This window comes from Oncorhynchus masou, chromosome 6 (assembly GCF_036934945.1).
Source record: "Oncorhynchus masou masou isolate Uvic2021 chromosome 6, UVic_Omas_1.1, whole genome shotgun sequence".
Taxonomy (NCBI): domain Eukaryota; kingdom Metazoa; phylum Chordata; class Actinopteri; order Salmoniformes; family Salmonidae; genus Oncorhynchus; species Oncorhynchus masou.
Genome location: NC_088217.1, coordinates 44032246 through 44049121, shown reverse-complemented (window position 1 = coordinate 44049121; position 16876 = coordinate 44032246). Strand labels below are relative to the sequence as shown.

Sequence of the window (16876 nt, the reverse complement as noted above, 5' to 3'; positions counted from 1 at the left end):
TGTATCATGTTTGAAACAAATGGAGAATTGAATTAATGTATTGCCAAATCCCCAATGTTTATAATATTCCTGAAAGAACGTGCATTCTAATTCCCACAAGAGTAAATGAACAAATATTGTGAAATATACACATCAATCATTAAGACAAGCTATCAGGCATTACTTAGCAGGTGTATGCTGCTCACTTTGCAGAACAGTTGAATTATTTTAACTTAATCCAAAATACATAATCAAAGTTAACCTTGGCTCAGCACAATGCACAACCAGGCATGCAAATAATGAACTGAAATTCCACACTGAAAACCGGTCCTAAAAATACCCACAGATCAAATGTAACAACTTTGTATCTGGCATGAAAGCACACTTTTGGAATGACGTTTCCTCCTTGAGAGTGGCATAGTAATCTCTGCCCTTGATTGAGTACAGTAGACTGAGGAACCGAAACAATGCGGACACTGCTCAACGTGACTGAGTAACCAGGAGCAGTGGCCCTACAGAGGAGGTACTTTACCCCCCCCCCCGAGAAGACATATAAACGGCTGAGCCAGTGAGTCCGTACACCTCTGCCCTCACTGCACCACCGCCCTCAGGCACCCGCCTGGCCCACACCACTGTGACCCGATCAAGTCTTCAGAGAGTGAGAAAGAAAGAGGACTACTCAAAGAACTTTGAGAACAAGTTTTTCTGCCTTTGATTTATTTATCAATCTACTTATTTGGTGAAATGGCATGCAGAACTTGCCTCTGGCTACTAGGGACAACATTTTTTACTTGCACAGTCCGCCTGGTTGTTGAGGGTACGGAGGTGGGAGCAACCCAGGGGTCGCACCCGGAGCCAGGGGTGGTGGGATCAAACCACAGCCAGGCTGGAGGGGGCCATGGGTCCAGCATCTCAGGGATACAAATTGTGACCTTTAAGTGGCACCATGTGGAAGCCCCCTACCTCATCGCCTTATGGATACTTGTGGCTGGGGTATCCAAGATGGGTATGTATACAAAGAGGGATGCGATCAGCTCCAATGGCCTATCTATCAGACATTGGTGTCTAATTTCAATTCAGTCCTAATGAAAATGATGCTAAATGATTGTTTTAATTCAGTGTTTTAAAACTTTAGGAAGAGCAGTTAAGTTCTTCAACAGGAGACCCAGACTGTACTCAGGCTCCACTTTGGAAAGTTATTTCATAATTTAGAATATTGTTAGACACAAACTGCTATGTCAGAGAATATACTGTGGAGTTAGTATCAGACAAAAATGTGCTGGCAGACAGATATGTGACTACATTTCCCAATTGAGTGTTATGTACCATTTACAATATTGACTTTTTGTACATTTGAAAAAAGTACAGACTCCGAGCATCAAAATTGTATATCATACACTGCAGTTGGCGAAATATGGGAAAGTTATGCCTATTTGAAATGTGATTAACTTGTTATTCCAGAAAATCCACTTGAAAGTTTCTTACTTGCTGGAGAGCTCTTTTTTGAGTATGCCCATTCAGCATCGTTCACACCCTTTTCAGCTTTAGCCCCAACCATCTCCCCCATTTGAGTCTTCACGTGAGGCCATGTGCTAAACCGAGTGATTAAGGTAGTGTAGAAAACAAGTGGTGAAAGTAGTAGCCTATAAAAAGGAAATTCTCTAGGTAAAAATACACTTTATCTAGTCCTTGGCCTATATCCAAACACTTTGTTCTTCATATTGTCTCTAGTAAACCCAATGTATATCCAATCAAACCACCCCCCAGACTCATCTACCGTAGCTCAGTGGATGGGTCTCTATTGTCTAGACTTGTTCACATGTTCATGAAACACAGTAGATGGCCATATCACCCCCAAACACATCTGGCTAAGTTTATGGGTCATGTTATCATCTGGCTAAGTGGACTCTTTTGTTTAGACATGTAGCAAGCTAACTAGCTAAACATATAAATGTACCATAATCCCAACCCATACAGTTTAGTATTGTCGGAACTAGAAGCACAAGCATTTCGCTACACTCGCATTAACATCTGCTAACCATGTGTATGTGACAAATAAAATTTGATTTGATTTGATTAGTAATACAAACAGATTGTCATACACTTAGCCAGCCACCATGCATGAAATGATACAGCATTAATCTGCAGGTAAAGCTAACCAATCAACTAGCTAACAGTAGGCTACTGTATAACTAACAATGCAAACAGATTTCTGACTAAATGAGATATGATTTATAATGTTAGCTGGCATTAGCTACCAAGCAACTAGTTAGCTAGGTTTGATGTTGACAAGCTAGCTAGCCAGCCAGCTAACGTTCGCTAGCTAGCAAACAGTATTAAACAATGTTCAATATTCCCTTTATTTGTAGATGTAATCCAGTGAGAGTTGTTTTTTACGAGAACCTTCTGAGTTATCTTTTCGTCTCTCTCATTTGCAATCAAACTTCCACATTTTGTCCATCTCCCTTCTCATACTCTGCTTCTACTGGGCATTACACTGAGTTCAAAATTTGGTCCACTTCTTCTGTGACAACAACACTGTTGATGTGTCATCACAAAACTCTGCAATGTCTGGTGCATTGACAATGTGGTTATTTGTTGTCACCCAAGTCAAAGATTTCTTAATCATCTGATTCCTTTTCAGAGTCAGGGAAAGTCAGCCCACCGTCCTCCAGAAAGTAGTCCATCACAACATTCTCCCACTGAGCTTTGTCGATAGAGTCTGCTAAATTCAGGGCAGCAATGTTGTTGAGAGCTGTAGCAACACATTGCAGTTGTCCATTGCTATTATCTTTAAAAAAAATCAGCGTAGACTACTGACAGTCGTGAAGAGAGCACGACTACCTATTTTCCCCCTCAGGAGACTGAAAAGATTTGGCATGGGTCCCCAGGTCCTCAAAAGGTTACACAGCTGCACCATCGAGAGCGTCCTGACCGGTTGCATCACCTCCTGGTATGGCAACTGCTTGGGCATCCGACCGTAAGGTGCTACAGAAGGTAGTGTGTACAGCCCAGTACATCACTTGGGCCAAGCTCCCTGCCATCCAGGACCTATATACTAGGATATACTTAGTTTATTTAGTAAATATTTTCTTAACTCTATTTCTTGAACTGCATTGTTGGATAAGGGCTTGTAAGTAAGCATTTCACGGTAAGGTCTACAACTGCACAAGTGACTAATAAAATTTGATTTGATCAGGGAAGCCTACGTTGCCTTCAGACGTTTTCCACATTTTGTTCCATTACAGCCTTATTCTAAAATAGATTAAATAAATAAAAATACTCAGCAATCTACACACAATACCCCATGAAGACAAAGTAAAAACAGGGTTTTAGAAATGTTTGCAAATGTATTAAAAATAAAAAACTGAAATACCTTATTTACATAAGTATTCAGATCCTTTGCTATGAGACTCAAAATTGAGCTCAGGTGCATCCTGTTTCCATTGATCATCCTTGAGATGTTTCTGCAACTTGATTGGAGTCCACCTGTGGTAAATTCAATGGATTGGACATGATTTAGAAAGGCACAGAACTCTCTATATAAGGTCTGACAGTTGACAGTGCATGTCAGAGCAAAAACCAAGCCAAGAGGTCGAGGGAACTGTCGGTAGAGCTCCGAGACAGGATTGTGTCGAGGCACAGATTTGGGGAAGCGTACCAAAACATTTCTGCAGCATAGAAGGTTCCCAAAAATGCTGTGGCCTCGATCATTCTTAAATGGAAGAAGTTTGGAAACACCAAGACTCTTCCTAGAGGTGGCTGCCCGGCCAAACTTTGCAATTGGGGGAGAAGGGCCTTGGTCAGGGAAATGATCATGAACCCGATGGTCACTCTGACAGAGCTCTAGAGTTCCTCTGTGGAGATGGGAGAACCTTCCAGAAGGACAACCATCCCTGCAGCACTCCACCAATCAGGCCATTATGTTAGTGGCAAGATGGAAGCTACTCTTCAGTAAAAGGCACATGACAGCCCACTTGGAGTTTGCCAAAAGGCACCTGCAGACTCACAGACTATGATAAACAAGATTATCTGGTCTGATGAAGCCAAGATTTCACTCTTTGTCCTGAATTCCAAGCGTCATGTCTGGAGGAAACCTGGCACCATCCCTACGGTGAAGCATGGTGGTGGCAGCATCATGCTGTGGGGATGTTTTTCAGCGACAGGGACCGGGAGACTAGTCAGGACCGAAAAGAAAAAAAATGAATTCCCATGTTTATCATTTTGCAGGAGAATATCAGGCTATCTGTCCGCCAATTGAAGCTCAACAGAAGTGGGGTGACGCAACAGGACAACGACCCAAAACACAGAAGTAAATCAACAACAGAATGGCTTCAACAGAAGAAAATACGCCTACTGGAGTGGCCCAGTCAGAGTTCTGACCTCAACCCGATTTAAAATGCTGCGGCATGACCTCGAGTGGTTCAGCAGACATCCTAAGAATATTGCTGAACTGAAACAGTTTTGTAAAGATGAATGATCCAAAACTCCTTCTGAACATTGTGCAGGTCTGATCTGCAACTACAGAAAACGTTGAGTTTATTGCTGCCAAAAGAGGGTCAACCAGTTAATAAATCCAAGGGTTCACATATTTTCCCACCGTACACTGTGAATGTTTACACAGTGCATTCAATAAATACATGAAAATGTATAATTGTTTGTGTGTTATTAGTTTAAGCAGACTGTATTTGTATATTTTTGTGACATAGATGTAATTCCAAAGGTAATTCCAAAGTGTTCACATACTTTTTCTTGCCACTGTATACTGTGTATGTATGTAAGACCGTAGGACCTAGAGGGGAAGAATAGGATTTGAGGTCAATTTTAAACACCAGACTGATCAAAGGTAGCAGGCAATACCATCCCTCCAGTGAGAACAAAATCTGTCTTTTGTGTAGCATTTGTGCCATAAATAGGCCCAGCATAACGCTACTACTGTCTGGTAACTGTAGCCTTTGTCAGTGTTATCAAGGCAACACACTGTTCTCCCGACCAAGTGCTTTTAGCGTTTTACTCAAGTTCATGGGATATATTAAGACATTCCATAGATAACTGTTCAGAAATGTTGACAATGGTTTTTGAGTAGGTGTGAAATAAGTGTGAATATGGCATCTTCTTACATACAGTACTTTATATTCTCAAGGCCAATCACTGTGCTTCAGACAGGAACAGTGCTTACGTCCAAAACAGTGGCAAAAAAGTAGAACATTTAGAAGGGGAGAAAAAGCTGAGCAAATGATGAACAAAAATGCGTGTTTTATTCAGTTAAACGTTTCTCCAAACAAGTGAAGAATAATTTACTCAAAGATACTTTTCTAAGAGTTAGTCTGGAGTGGTCTCAATCCATGTAACTAACCAATAACCATAAATGTCACAAAGAAAAAATCCTTTGAACAACAGCTTATCTATTTGTTTACTTAACATTTAACTAATTTATCCCAGATCCGGAGTGTTGGGTATACATCACTTGAGTATAAGTAACACATAAAATGGATTATAACTCTCCCAAAAGCTTTTGCAACTTGCTAAATATTTTCTTTTCACAGCCAAGGTCCTCGAGGATAAATAAACAGAATAGTAAAGGAGAATCTAAACTTAATCTTTAATTGAGCTTCCAGCAGTCAAGAGCACCCTGTAGCCTGAAACACCTTAGCAGAATATACAACCCTGAGGTACCGGAAAGATACAACCCTCAGCACTGTGGGTGGATGACAAATCCAGAGGTTGCTGTGCATTATCAGTGAATATCTCCACATCAAGATAGAGAAGAGGTAATCTGAATAAGTAGAATCTGATAAAACATTTATGAAATCCCTGCCTCATTCCACTTATCCAGAGTGTGAGTGAGTGATGAGCACATTTATAATGGTACGCTGCCAATGAATCATACTCCAGGGTTCAAAATACTTTCTCAGTCATCCGAAATGGTTGATCATTTACAGACACCATATCCTCACACATTTTAATCTCTTTGCTTTACCGTTTAGTTAGGGATTTGAGTTTCAGCACTTTCCTGTGTGTGAAGCCCAAGAAAGTTGTCAAGAAGGAACAGATGTCAATGTCTGACTCCCTAGTATCCTGTGGGCATCTTGAGCCCGTTATTGCCCAAGGATCAACAAAGTGTAGGGAGGCCAGACCCTGTATTCATAAAGCGTCTCAGAGAATGAGTTCTGATCTAGGATCAGGTCCTCCCAGTTCATGTATGCATATTCAGTGGGATCTTAAAGGCAAAACTAAACTGAGCCTAAATCAGCACTCCTACTCTGAGACGCTTTATGAACACAACCCCAGGGATCAAGAACGTGTAAGGTTGACTGAACTCATTACCCAATTATGCTCAAATAGTGCCAGCGACTCGGCCCTGAAAGTTGATGTTGACTTCAGAGGTTTGCCAGACAGTGAGCAGAGCACAAGCGCTATGAACTCTCTCTGAGGCATCATTGCAGTAATGAAGCAGAAATAATTGACTGGGTTGGTACCTGAGACAGTTTATGGTTTAGGTCTGTTTGACTTGGCTCGTCTGCACCTGAATCTACCAAAATTATCCCTGTAATCTTTTCTACTCGCTGACACTCTTTGGCTCTCATTTCCTGTACGTATCATTGACTTTGTCTCTTGTCTCTCTTTGTTCCCCAACAGTGGTCGAGCTGAACCACAGCCTGACCAGTGTGATCCCGGAGAGTGCCCTCCTCATCCTCATCGGTTGGATCCTGGGCGGCATCATCTACGGGGCAGACAAGATGCAGACCTTCACCCTGACACCCACCGTCTTCTTCTTCTACCTGCTGCCCCAAGTCATCCTGGATGCGGGCTACTTCATGCCCAACAAGCTGTTCTTCAGCAACATGGGCGCCATCCTGGTTTACGCTGTGATCGGCACCTGCTGGAACGCTGCCACTGTGGGTCTCGGCCTCTGGGGGTGCTGGTTGGGCGGGGCCATGGGTAAGGCAGCCAACATGTTTGTCCCAAATGGCACCCCATTCACTATACAGTGGTACACTTCTTTTGGCCAGGGGTCCTGGTAAAAAGTAGTGACTATACAGGAAATAGGCTGTCATTTGGAACTGGCCCGACCAAAGCTTGAACTGATGATTGAAACTGGCATTTGTGAGGTCCTCAATCAGCAAGTTAACGGGTAATGTAGTTTAAAGGTCTGAGATCATTATACCTTTCACTCTGGGCCTCTGCAGGTGATATCGACATTGGTCTCCTTCAGTTCCTGTTGTTTGGGAGTCTAATTGCTGCTGTGGACCCCGTGGCTGTAATTGCTGTGTTTGAGGAGGTCCATGTCAACGAGGTCCTGTTCATCATGGTGTTTGGGGAGTCCCTCCTCAACGATGGTGTCACAGTGGTTTGTCTCACATTTGAATCCTCATTCAGAATTATTAGGCAATGTCCCAAATGACACCCAAATGGTGTGTCTCTGGTCAGAAGAAGTTCAATATGTAGACTAAGAATAAGGTGCCATTTAGGCCGCTGAATTAATGTTTACACTATGTTTTTTTGCCCACAAAATGTACTCAACTTTTGAAATGTGTTGCTTTAGTGAACTTTATCATTGCAAAGATATACCCAATGAGTGAAGTACAAAGTCAATACACAAACTGCATTCCAAGGCAGGGCTCCTTGGCTGAACTGCATGCATCAGTCATGTGCTTCACTCTGAGAATGCTGTCCGTTTGTACATAACAACATAAATCACATACAAATAGACCAGGAATAATTCTGTTTTTCCAATGGATAGACTACACCATTTATTCCATTGATTGTAACACAATAAAGCAGGGACCCCATTATTCAAACTTTTTCAGCAGGGACCCCATTTTTTGGCCATAATTTCTGGGGATGCACATTTTTTGGGCCATAATTTCTGGGGATGCTAATTTTTTGGCCATAATTTCTGGGGATGCTCATTTTTTGGCCATAATTTCTGGGGATGCTCATTTTTTTCTGGCGACACAACCCCACCCAAAATCTAATTACACAACGTTACATTTAGTCAATTTAGATTTTCAAATAACTTGAAATAATAACCTTCAATCCACTGCATTTTCAGCTTTCTAGGAGAACCAGTACATACATTTACTCAATACAATTACATTTTTCAAATGATCTTTCTATATACCGTTTGTATATTGTCCCATATATATTATATACAGTGCCTTGCGAAAGTATTCGGCCCCCTTGAACTTTGCGACCTTTTGCCACATTTCAGGCTTCAAACATAAAGATATAAAACTGTATTTTTTGTGAAGAATCAACAAGTGGGACACAATCATGAAGTGGAACGACATTTATTGGATATTTCAAACTTTTTTAACAAATCAAAAACTGAAAAATTGGGCGTGCAAAATTATTCAGCCCCCTTAAGTTAATATTTTGTAGCGCCAGCCTTTGCTGCGATTACAGCTGTAAGTCGCTTGGGGTATGTCTCTATCAGTTTTGCACATCGAGAGACTGACATTTTTTCCCATTCCTCCTTGCAAAACAGCTCGAGCTCAGTAAGGTTGGATGGAGAGCATTTGTGAACAGCAGTTTTCAGTTCTTTCCACAGATTCTCGATTGGATTCAGGTCTGGACTTTGACTTGGCCATTCTAACACCTGGATATGTTTATTTTTGAACCATTCCATTGTAGATTTTGCTTTATGTTTTGGATCATTGTCTTGTTGGAAGACAAATCTCCATCCCAGTCTCAGGTCTTTTGCAGACTCCATCAGGTTTTCTTCCAGAATGGTCCTGTATTTGGCTCCATCCATCTTCCCATCAATTTTAACCATCTTCCCTGTCCCTGCTGAAGAAAAGCAGGCCCAAACCATGATGCTGCCACCACCATGTTTGACAGTGGGTATGGTGTGTTCAGGGTGATGAGCTGTGTTGCTTTTACGCCAAACATAATGTTTTGCATTGTTGCCAAAAAGTTCAATTTTGGTTTCATCTGACCAGAGCACCTTCTTCCACATGTTTGGTGTGTCTCCCAGGTGGCTTGTGGCAAACTTTAAACGACACTTTTTATGGATATCTTTAAGAAATGGCTTTCTTCTTGCCACTCTTCCATAAAGGCCAGATTTGTGCAATATACGACTGATTGTTGTCCTATGGACAGAGTCTCCCACCTCAGCTGTAGATCTCTGCAGTTCATCCAGTGATCATGGGCCTCTTGGCTGCATTTCTGATCAGTCTTCTCCTTGTATGAGCTGAAAGTTTAGAGGGACGGCCAGGTCTTGGTGGATTTGCAGTGGTCTGATACTCCTTCCATTTCAATATTATCGCTTGCACAGTGCTCCTTGGGATGTTTAAAGCTTGGGAAATCTTTTTGTATCCAAATCCGGCTTTAAACTTCTTCACAACAGTATCTCGGACCTGCCTGGTGTGTTCCTTGTTCTTCATGATGCTCTCTGCGCTTTTAACGGACCTCTGAGACTATCACAGTGCAGGTGCATTTATACGGGGACTTGATTACACACAGGTGGATTGTATTTATCATCAATAGTCATTTAGGTCAACATTGGATCATTCAGAGATCCTCACTAAACTTCTGGAGAGAGTTTGCTGCACTGAAAGTAAAGGGGCTGAACAATTTTGCACGCCCAATTTTTCAGTTTTTGATTTGTTAAAAAAGTTTGAAATATCCAATAAATGTCGTTCCACTTCATGATTGTGTCCCACTTGTTGTTGATTATTCACAAAAAAATACAGTTTTATATCTTTATGTTTGAAGCCTGAAATGTGGCAGAAGGTCGCAAAGTTCAAGGGGGCCAAATACTTTCGCAAGGCACTGTATATAGTTCCCCCCCCTCCAAAATAAAAAATAAAGTTGCAATTTTTAAAAATGTAAATTCCCACCCCACTGCAATTCCACGACACGGACTTTAAACACCGCTGCATTAAAGAACATACTGTTCTATTGATTTGGTTGCATTTGGTTCCCTAACCTCCCCACCTCCTCAGTGACCAGTCATCTTTATGTCCATGTTCCCTCAGGTGCTGTTCAATGTGTTTGATGCATTCGTGTCGCTGGGAGGGGCAGAAATCGATGCTGTAGAGATCATTAAAGGCATAAGTATGTAAGATCCACACACTTTTTGCATCCCAAATGACTGTTTCCCTATTAAGTGCACTATATAGGGAATAAGGTGCCATTTGGGATGCACATTTTTCAGCGTTGGATTCTCAGGCCAAATGCCAAGCCATTAACAATCCTGTCGTGTAATCAATAGTGACAACTTCTTGTGCCATCTTGAAGCAAACTGAAAGGGTAATGCAACAAGCAGTAGATTATGTAATCTGTTTAACTAAAACGTTATGTATTCATGAAATAATCAATATCTTTGTTCACTGTTTGCCTCTCCATATGTCCGTCTTCCTCTTCCTCTTTCTCACTCCTCTTTCGCACTCTCATTCTCTCCCTCTACCATGTGTAGTCTCGTTCTTCGTGGTGGCATTCGGAGGCTCCCTGGTTGGTATTATCTTTGCTCTGCTGATCTCGCTCCTGACCAGATGCACAAAGAACATCCAGATCATCGAGCCAGGCTTCATCTTCATCCTAGGCTACCTCTCCTACCTGACAGCTGAGATGCTCTCGCTATCCGCTATCCTGTCGTAAGTGCTTCTGAGTGTTATGTTGATTTATTAGGCCAACAATACCCTTTCCGTAAAGGGATGTTCTATTCAAAACACATCCTAACATGATTTTTCCACTTGGCTGTAATCGATTCGGATATGTATTTCAGTTACTTAGTACAGTGAATCCAGAAAGTATTCAGACCCCTTTACATTTTCCACCTTTCTTTAATGTTACAGCCGTATTCTAAAATGGATTAAAACATTTTTTTTAAATCAATAAAATGAATCCAGAAAGTATTCAGACCCCAGTTTCATCCTGTTTCCATTGATCATCCTTGAGATGTTTCTGGTACTTGATTGGAGTCTATCTGTGGTAAATTCAATGATTGGACATGCTTTGGAAAGGCACACACCTGTCTATATATGGTCCCCCAGTTGACAGTGCATGACAGACCAAAAACCAAGCCATAGTGTCAAAGTAATTATCCGTTAGAGCTCCGAGACAGGATTGTGTCGAGGCACAGATCTGGGGAAGGGTACCAAAATATTACTGCAGCATTGAAGGTCCTCAAGAACACAGTGGCCTCCATCATTCTTAAATTGAAGAAGTGTCAAAGCATCAAGACTCTTCCTAGAGCTGGCCGCCCGGCCAAACTCAGCATTCGGGGGAGAAGGGCTTTGGTCAGGGTGGTGACAAAGAACCCGATGGTCACTCTGACAGAGCTCCAGAATTCCTCTGTGGAGATGGGAGAAACTTCCAGAAGGACAACCATCTCTGCAGCACTCCACCAATCATTCCTTTATGGTAGAGTGGCCAGACAGAAGCCACTCCTCAGTAAAAGGCAAATGACAGCCCGCTTGGAGTTGCCAAAAGGCACCTAAAGACTCTGACCATGAGAAACAAGATTCTCTGGTCTTATGAAACCAAGATTGAACTCTTTGGCCTGAATAACAAGAGGAAACCTGGCACCATTCCAAAGATGAAGCATGGTGGTGGCAGCATCATGCTATGGGGATGTTTTTCAGAGGCAGGGACTGGGTGACTAGTCAGAATCGAGGGAAAGATGAATGGAGCAAAGTACAGAGAGATCCTTGATGAAAACCTGCTCCAGAGTGGGTTCATGATCTAACAGGACAACGACCCTAAGCACCAAGCCAAGATAACACAGGAGTGGCATCAGGACTCTGAATGCCCTTGAGTGGCCCAGCGAGAGCCTGGACTTGAACTTGATCGAACATTTCTGGAGAGACCTGAAAATAGCTGTGCAGCTACGCTCCCCATCCAACCTGACAGAGCTTTAGAGGATCTGCAGAGAAGAAGGGGAGAAACTCCCTAACTACAGGTGTGCCAAGCTTGTAGTGTCATACCAAAGAAGGCTCGAGGTTGAAATCGCTGTCAAAGGTGCTTCAACAAAGTACTGAGTAAATGGTCTGAGTACTTACGCTACCGTTCAAAAGTTTTAGAACACCTTATTCAAGGGTTTTTCTTTAATTTTACTATTTTCTACTTTGTAGAATAAGACATTAAAACTATGAAATGAACACATATGGAATCATGTAGTAACCAAAGTGTTAAACAAATTAAAATATATTTGAGATTCTTCAAACAGCCACCATTTGCCTTGATGACAGCTTTGCACACTCTTGGCACTCTCTCAACCTGCTTCACCTGGAATGCTTTTCAAACAGTCTTGAAGGAGTTCCCACATATGCTGAGCACTTGTTGGCTGCTTGTCCTTCACTCTGCGGTCTGACTCATCCCAAACCATCTCAATTTGGTGGAGTCCAGGACATCTGATGCATCTGACGTTTTTACATTTTTTAAATACATTTGCAAACATTTCTAAAAACCAATTTTGGCTTTGTCATCATGGGGTATTGTGTGTAGATTTATGATGGGAAAAAAACGATTTAATCCATTTTAGAATAAGGCTGTAATATAACAACATGTGGAAAAAGTCAAGTGGTCTGAATGCACTGTATGTACAGTATGAGCCTTATAGAAGATTATGGTCCATAATCTTTGGGCCCTCTACTCACCATGAAATACGATCCATTTGCCTGCTGTGCCATAGGATCGTGTTTTGTGGCATCTGCTGTCAGAAGTATATCAATGCCAACATGGATGAGAGGTCGGTCACCACAGTACGATACGTCATGAAGGTGTTCGCCAATGGCTCAGAGACCATCATCTTTGTCTTCCTCGGCATCTCGGCCATAGATCCAGCTGTATGGGTTTGGAACACAGGCTTCATCCTCCTCACACTCCTCTTCATCTTTGTGTTCAGGTTCATAGGTCAGTTGTGATCTTTAGTATGATTTTGTGAAATCACTGCTGACTCCATTTCACTCTTCTTAGGATGAACAATATTGTAGTTTGGAAGCTTAGGGCTGATTATAAACTTGCAATCCCTGTGTATGTAGCTCAGTATTTTACTCAAAGATTCTCATTCAAGGCATCACATTACCAGCACTAACACTCTGTGTGTCTATGTATGTTTGTGTGTTTATATCACAGGGGTCTTTCTCCTTACCTGGATTTTGAACAAGTACCGACTGGTTCCCTTGGAGTTCATTGATCAGGTGGTGATGAGCTATGGTGGCCTGCGAGGGGCAGTTGCCTACGGCCTTGTGGCCATGCTGGATGAGAATAAGTTCAAAGAGAAGAATTTGATGGTCAGCACCACCCTCATAGTGGTGTACTTCACTGTCATGCTGCAGGTAAAATGGCTAATTTAAATGTAAAACTTCAGTCCATTAGTTGTGGAAATGTTTTTCTTCCATAGTGTAATATGTATTGACTTGAATAGACTGGCATATGTTAATTACCAGTTTACTATATATTCTTCTTCTTTGTTGCAGGGAATAACCATGAAACCACTGGTCACTTGGCTGAAAGTGAAGAGAGCAGCTGTGACAGAACTCACACTAGCTGAAAAAATACAGAATAGGGTAAATATTTGGTTAGAAGTCTTTGTTGTTCATCAACCTGAGAATCAGATAACTAACCATACATCTCTCTTATAAATCCACAAAGTAAAGTTTCACCTTTTGTTGTGTCAGATCTTCAGGGTCAGACCACAAAAGTCAAAACCCACCTCCAATATAGCTGAACCCTTATTTTACAAGGCATCAACCATTTAATCTAACAGTGTTGAAATTGGTTGACCTAAATATATTCTTGACAAAATAAATCCATGACTCACCATTCATTTTTATTTGTTCAGACCTTTGACCACATGCTTGTCGCCATAGAGGACATTTCTGGACAAATAGGACATAACTACATGAGAGACAAGTATTTGGACACTAACATCACATTATCAACTTCAATAAGTTATTATCATATTATAAGTACAGTTTGAATTAATATATCACATACCATACCTTGAAAGACAGAACGTTAGCACAGATTTTTAGAATTGTATCCTTTTCCTATCTTCTCGTATCCTTCTAAGGTGGCATAACTTTGAGGAGAGGTGGTTGTGCTGGTTCTTGATGAAGCCCTCTGCCAGGAAATCCCGTGACTACATATTCAACATCTTCCACCAGCTCAACCTCAAGGATGCCATGAGCTATGTAAAGGAGGTAAGAGCAACTCACAAGGTCAAGGAAAGCCATGACAACTTAATACTGTATTTACAAACACAATATATTGACCACCAAGATCACTGATCTACAGTAACATTAACAAATAAAGAAATTGGATGGCAGACCATGAAGTCCTCTTATGCTCCCACCATAGGGAGAACGCAGAGGCTCATTGGCGTTCATTCGGAATGAGACCAAGGCCGATGTGGATTTCAATAAGAAGTTTCGTGCCAGTTTCTCTGAGATTATGCCTGACATCATGGCAGATAATATGGGACCGGATCATGTTCCACTCTCCTCTATCTTGTAAGCAACATTTCCTGGCTTTATGGTTCTGGTCATGCACTAAATAGGGACTAGCGTGTCATTTGGGATGCTGTCTAAAACACATGCATCATTAACTTAGGTTGGCAGACATATAAACGTAAAACCTTTTTCATACCATCACAGGGAACTGTTTCATTGGAAGATGCAGGATGACTAGCATAAGCTTGACTTATTCATGAGAAACCTTACATCAGGAAGCAGAGAAGGGAAATGTCCCTTAAACGTAATCCAAGGGATTACCATCAGTTTTCTAAATGTTCTTTGACAGAGAGGAACACACATTCACAAAAATGTTACTAAATAACATCAGGATCACTATAGGTCTTATTTCCAACAAAGGATTGAATAGTTGTAGATGTCTTTATCTTATCCAACAGTTGATCTATGATTTTCCAAGTTTACTTTATATTATTGAAGAATTCTTGGAATTTGTTAGTAAAATATATGTTGGGGGGTATCCGAAATAGGTGTGTAGATTTGTTCTCATACTTTTTATAATTTGCAGAATTCAGGAGAGAGGGATTTGTGATTTGTCATCTTTATCTGGATCCCAATTAGCTGATGCCATGATGATCATAATCTTTCTTTCTAATAGTTTTAAGTAACTACTATTATTATACCACCAAATATGATGATTCAAAATAGAAACAAAAGCATACAGTAGCAAAAGCATGGTGAGTAGACACTAACTTTTTGTAGAGTAAGATCCTTCTCCTTGCTCCTCAATGTATTGTAACACTTGAAATACTGTAGGTCTGGTACGTTTTCAGTGTCTGCCCTCCAGTGGCCAGCTAAACAACAACAGTGTACATTTATATTTCTTCCGTTCTAGACAGGACATTGTGCCCTCTGTCTGCCTAGACATGCATGAGCAGGACCTGACAATGAGGGAGTCAGAGGACTTTAATGCACACCATCTACTGCAGCAGCACTTGTACAGAGGCAGGAAACAGGTATTAGAGCACTCAAAAAATCTCAGGGGCGGTTTCCCGGACATCGATTAAGCCTTGTCCTGGACTTAAAGACAAACTCAAAGGAGAATCTCAGGATTAGGCTTAATCTGTGTCTTAAATACCCCTCAATGTTGAGCAATTATCTTAGCACCAAATCACTTATCATTAGTTTGCCACTGTCATTGGTTGCTTGTTTCATCGCATTAGTTTGTGTGCTGACAGGCCAGTTGTAATCCTTTTACCTTTTATTTTTGTTGATACTGTACTCAAAGGGAAATCCCAATCTGTGGGAGTAAATGTATGGGGATTCTGTCTCCTAAAGCATCTCCTGCATCTTGTCAATCCACAACCAGCCATACACAGATGAAGATGGTCAGTTACCCTGTTCTCTTCCTCTCATTCCCTCAACAGCACAGACACAGGTACAGTCGGAGCCACCTCGAAACCAACAGGGATGAGAATGAGGTGCAAGAGATCTTCCAGAGAACAATGAGAAGCCGTCTAGAGTCATTCAAGTCCGCCAAAATGGGTGTCGCCCCTGCCAAGAAGATCCAAACCAAGCATCAAAAGAAAGATAAACCACAAAAGGTCAGGGGTGAAGGCACTTTTTCCCCCTTCCTCTGTGTCCGACCTCATAGCCATCCTCTTATAGGCAATGTAATGTGTATGTTGTGTAATTTCATGTTATGTCATTTTTAGATGCCAAACGGAAACTCCTCGGATAAAAGTAAAAACCATCCTTATGGTGATCAAGGTACTTGCTCTTTGCTTTTCACTTCTCTTTTGCATTATATGAAATGGTTAAGGGGGAAAGATGAGGCTGATTACATTTGCTTTCTGCCATTTGGGCTTAGATACCTCTGCATTAACCTAACGTAACAGGCGTGAAAGAAATGGCTCAAACTAGATCCCCCACATTTTGGTTTTGATGAGAATAAAACCTTTTAGGGGAAGGTTCTCTTCTGCACTGTTCATCCAATCCAGTAAATGTGGAGGAGTTAAGATGGAGTGTCACCTTGATAACATCCAAAAACAGAAGTGGCGTCTAAGGCCTGTGGCAGTCATGAACGCTTTTCTGATGGGTATTTTCATACAAAAGACTGCTGCTGATGAACATCTACATTTAAAAAAGGCTAATAAATCAATGTAATGTACACCACCACAATGCATCCATTATTTATTTTAGTTGGGTCTAAAGAAACATTATGAGATGATGAAAATGTATTTCAGAAGAACAGATTATGGAGTTGGCCTACTGTATGTTATCTGACCACGTGCCATGCCATAGGCTTGTTCATTTAGCGGAGGCTGCTGAGGGGAGTACAACTCATAATAATGGCTGAAACAAGAGCCAATGGAATGGTATCAAACACATGGAAGCCATGTGTTTGATACCATTCCACTGATACCGGTCCAGCCATTACCACAAGCCCGTCCTCCCCAATTAAGGGGCCACCAACC

The 16876-nt window shown here is 41.5% G+C and overlaps 1 protein-coding gene across 1 annotated transcript; it reads left to right on the top strand.

Annotated features, from left to right (window-relative positions):
• Positions 1 to 723: 723 nt before the first annotated feature.
• On the top strand, positions 724 to 16114 carry LOC135541125 (sodium/hydrogen exchanger 3-like). Its single transcript, XM_064967241.1, has 13 exons — positions 724 to 985; positions 6619 to 6921; positions 7170 to 7330; positions 9963 to 10041; positions 10403 to 10580; positions 12620 to 12840; positions 13063 to 13265; positions 13407 to 13496; positions 13772 to 13842; positions 14003 to 14132; positions 14290 to 14441; positions 15295 to 15415; positions 15827 to 16114. Exons 1-13 carry the CDS (start codon positions 724 to 726, stop codon positions 16112 to 16114), a joined length of 2259 nt encoding a protein of 752 aa, XP_064823313.1.
• The last annotated feature ends 762 nt before the right edge of the window (positions 16115 to 16876 follow it).

What these genes read in the sequence shown, in the direction of transcription:
- LOC135541125 (XM_064967241.1), top strand. Translation starts at nt 724, where the DNA reads ATGGCATGCAGAACTTGCCTCTGGCTACTAGGGACAACATTTTTTACT. An exon ending in CTGGTTGGGCGGGGCCATGG is followed by an intron (nt 6,922 to 7,169) that starts GTAAGGCAGCCA and finishes GGGCCTCTGCAG; the next exon opens with GTGATATCGACATTGGTCTC. An exon ending in CTTTGTGTTCAGGTTCATAG is followed by an intron (nt 12,841 to 13,062) that starts GTCAGTTGTGAT and finishes TTTATATCACAG; the next exon opens with GGGTCTTTCTCCTTACCTGG.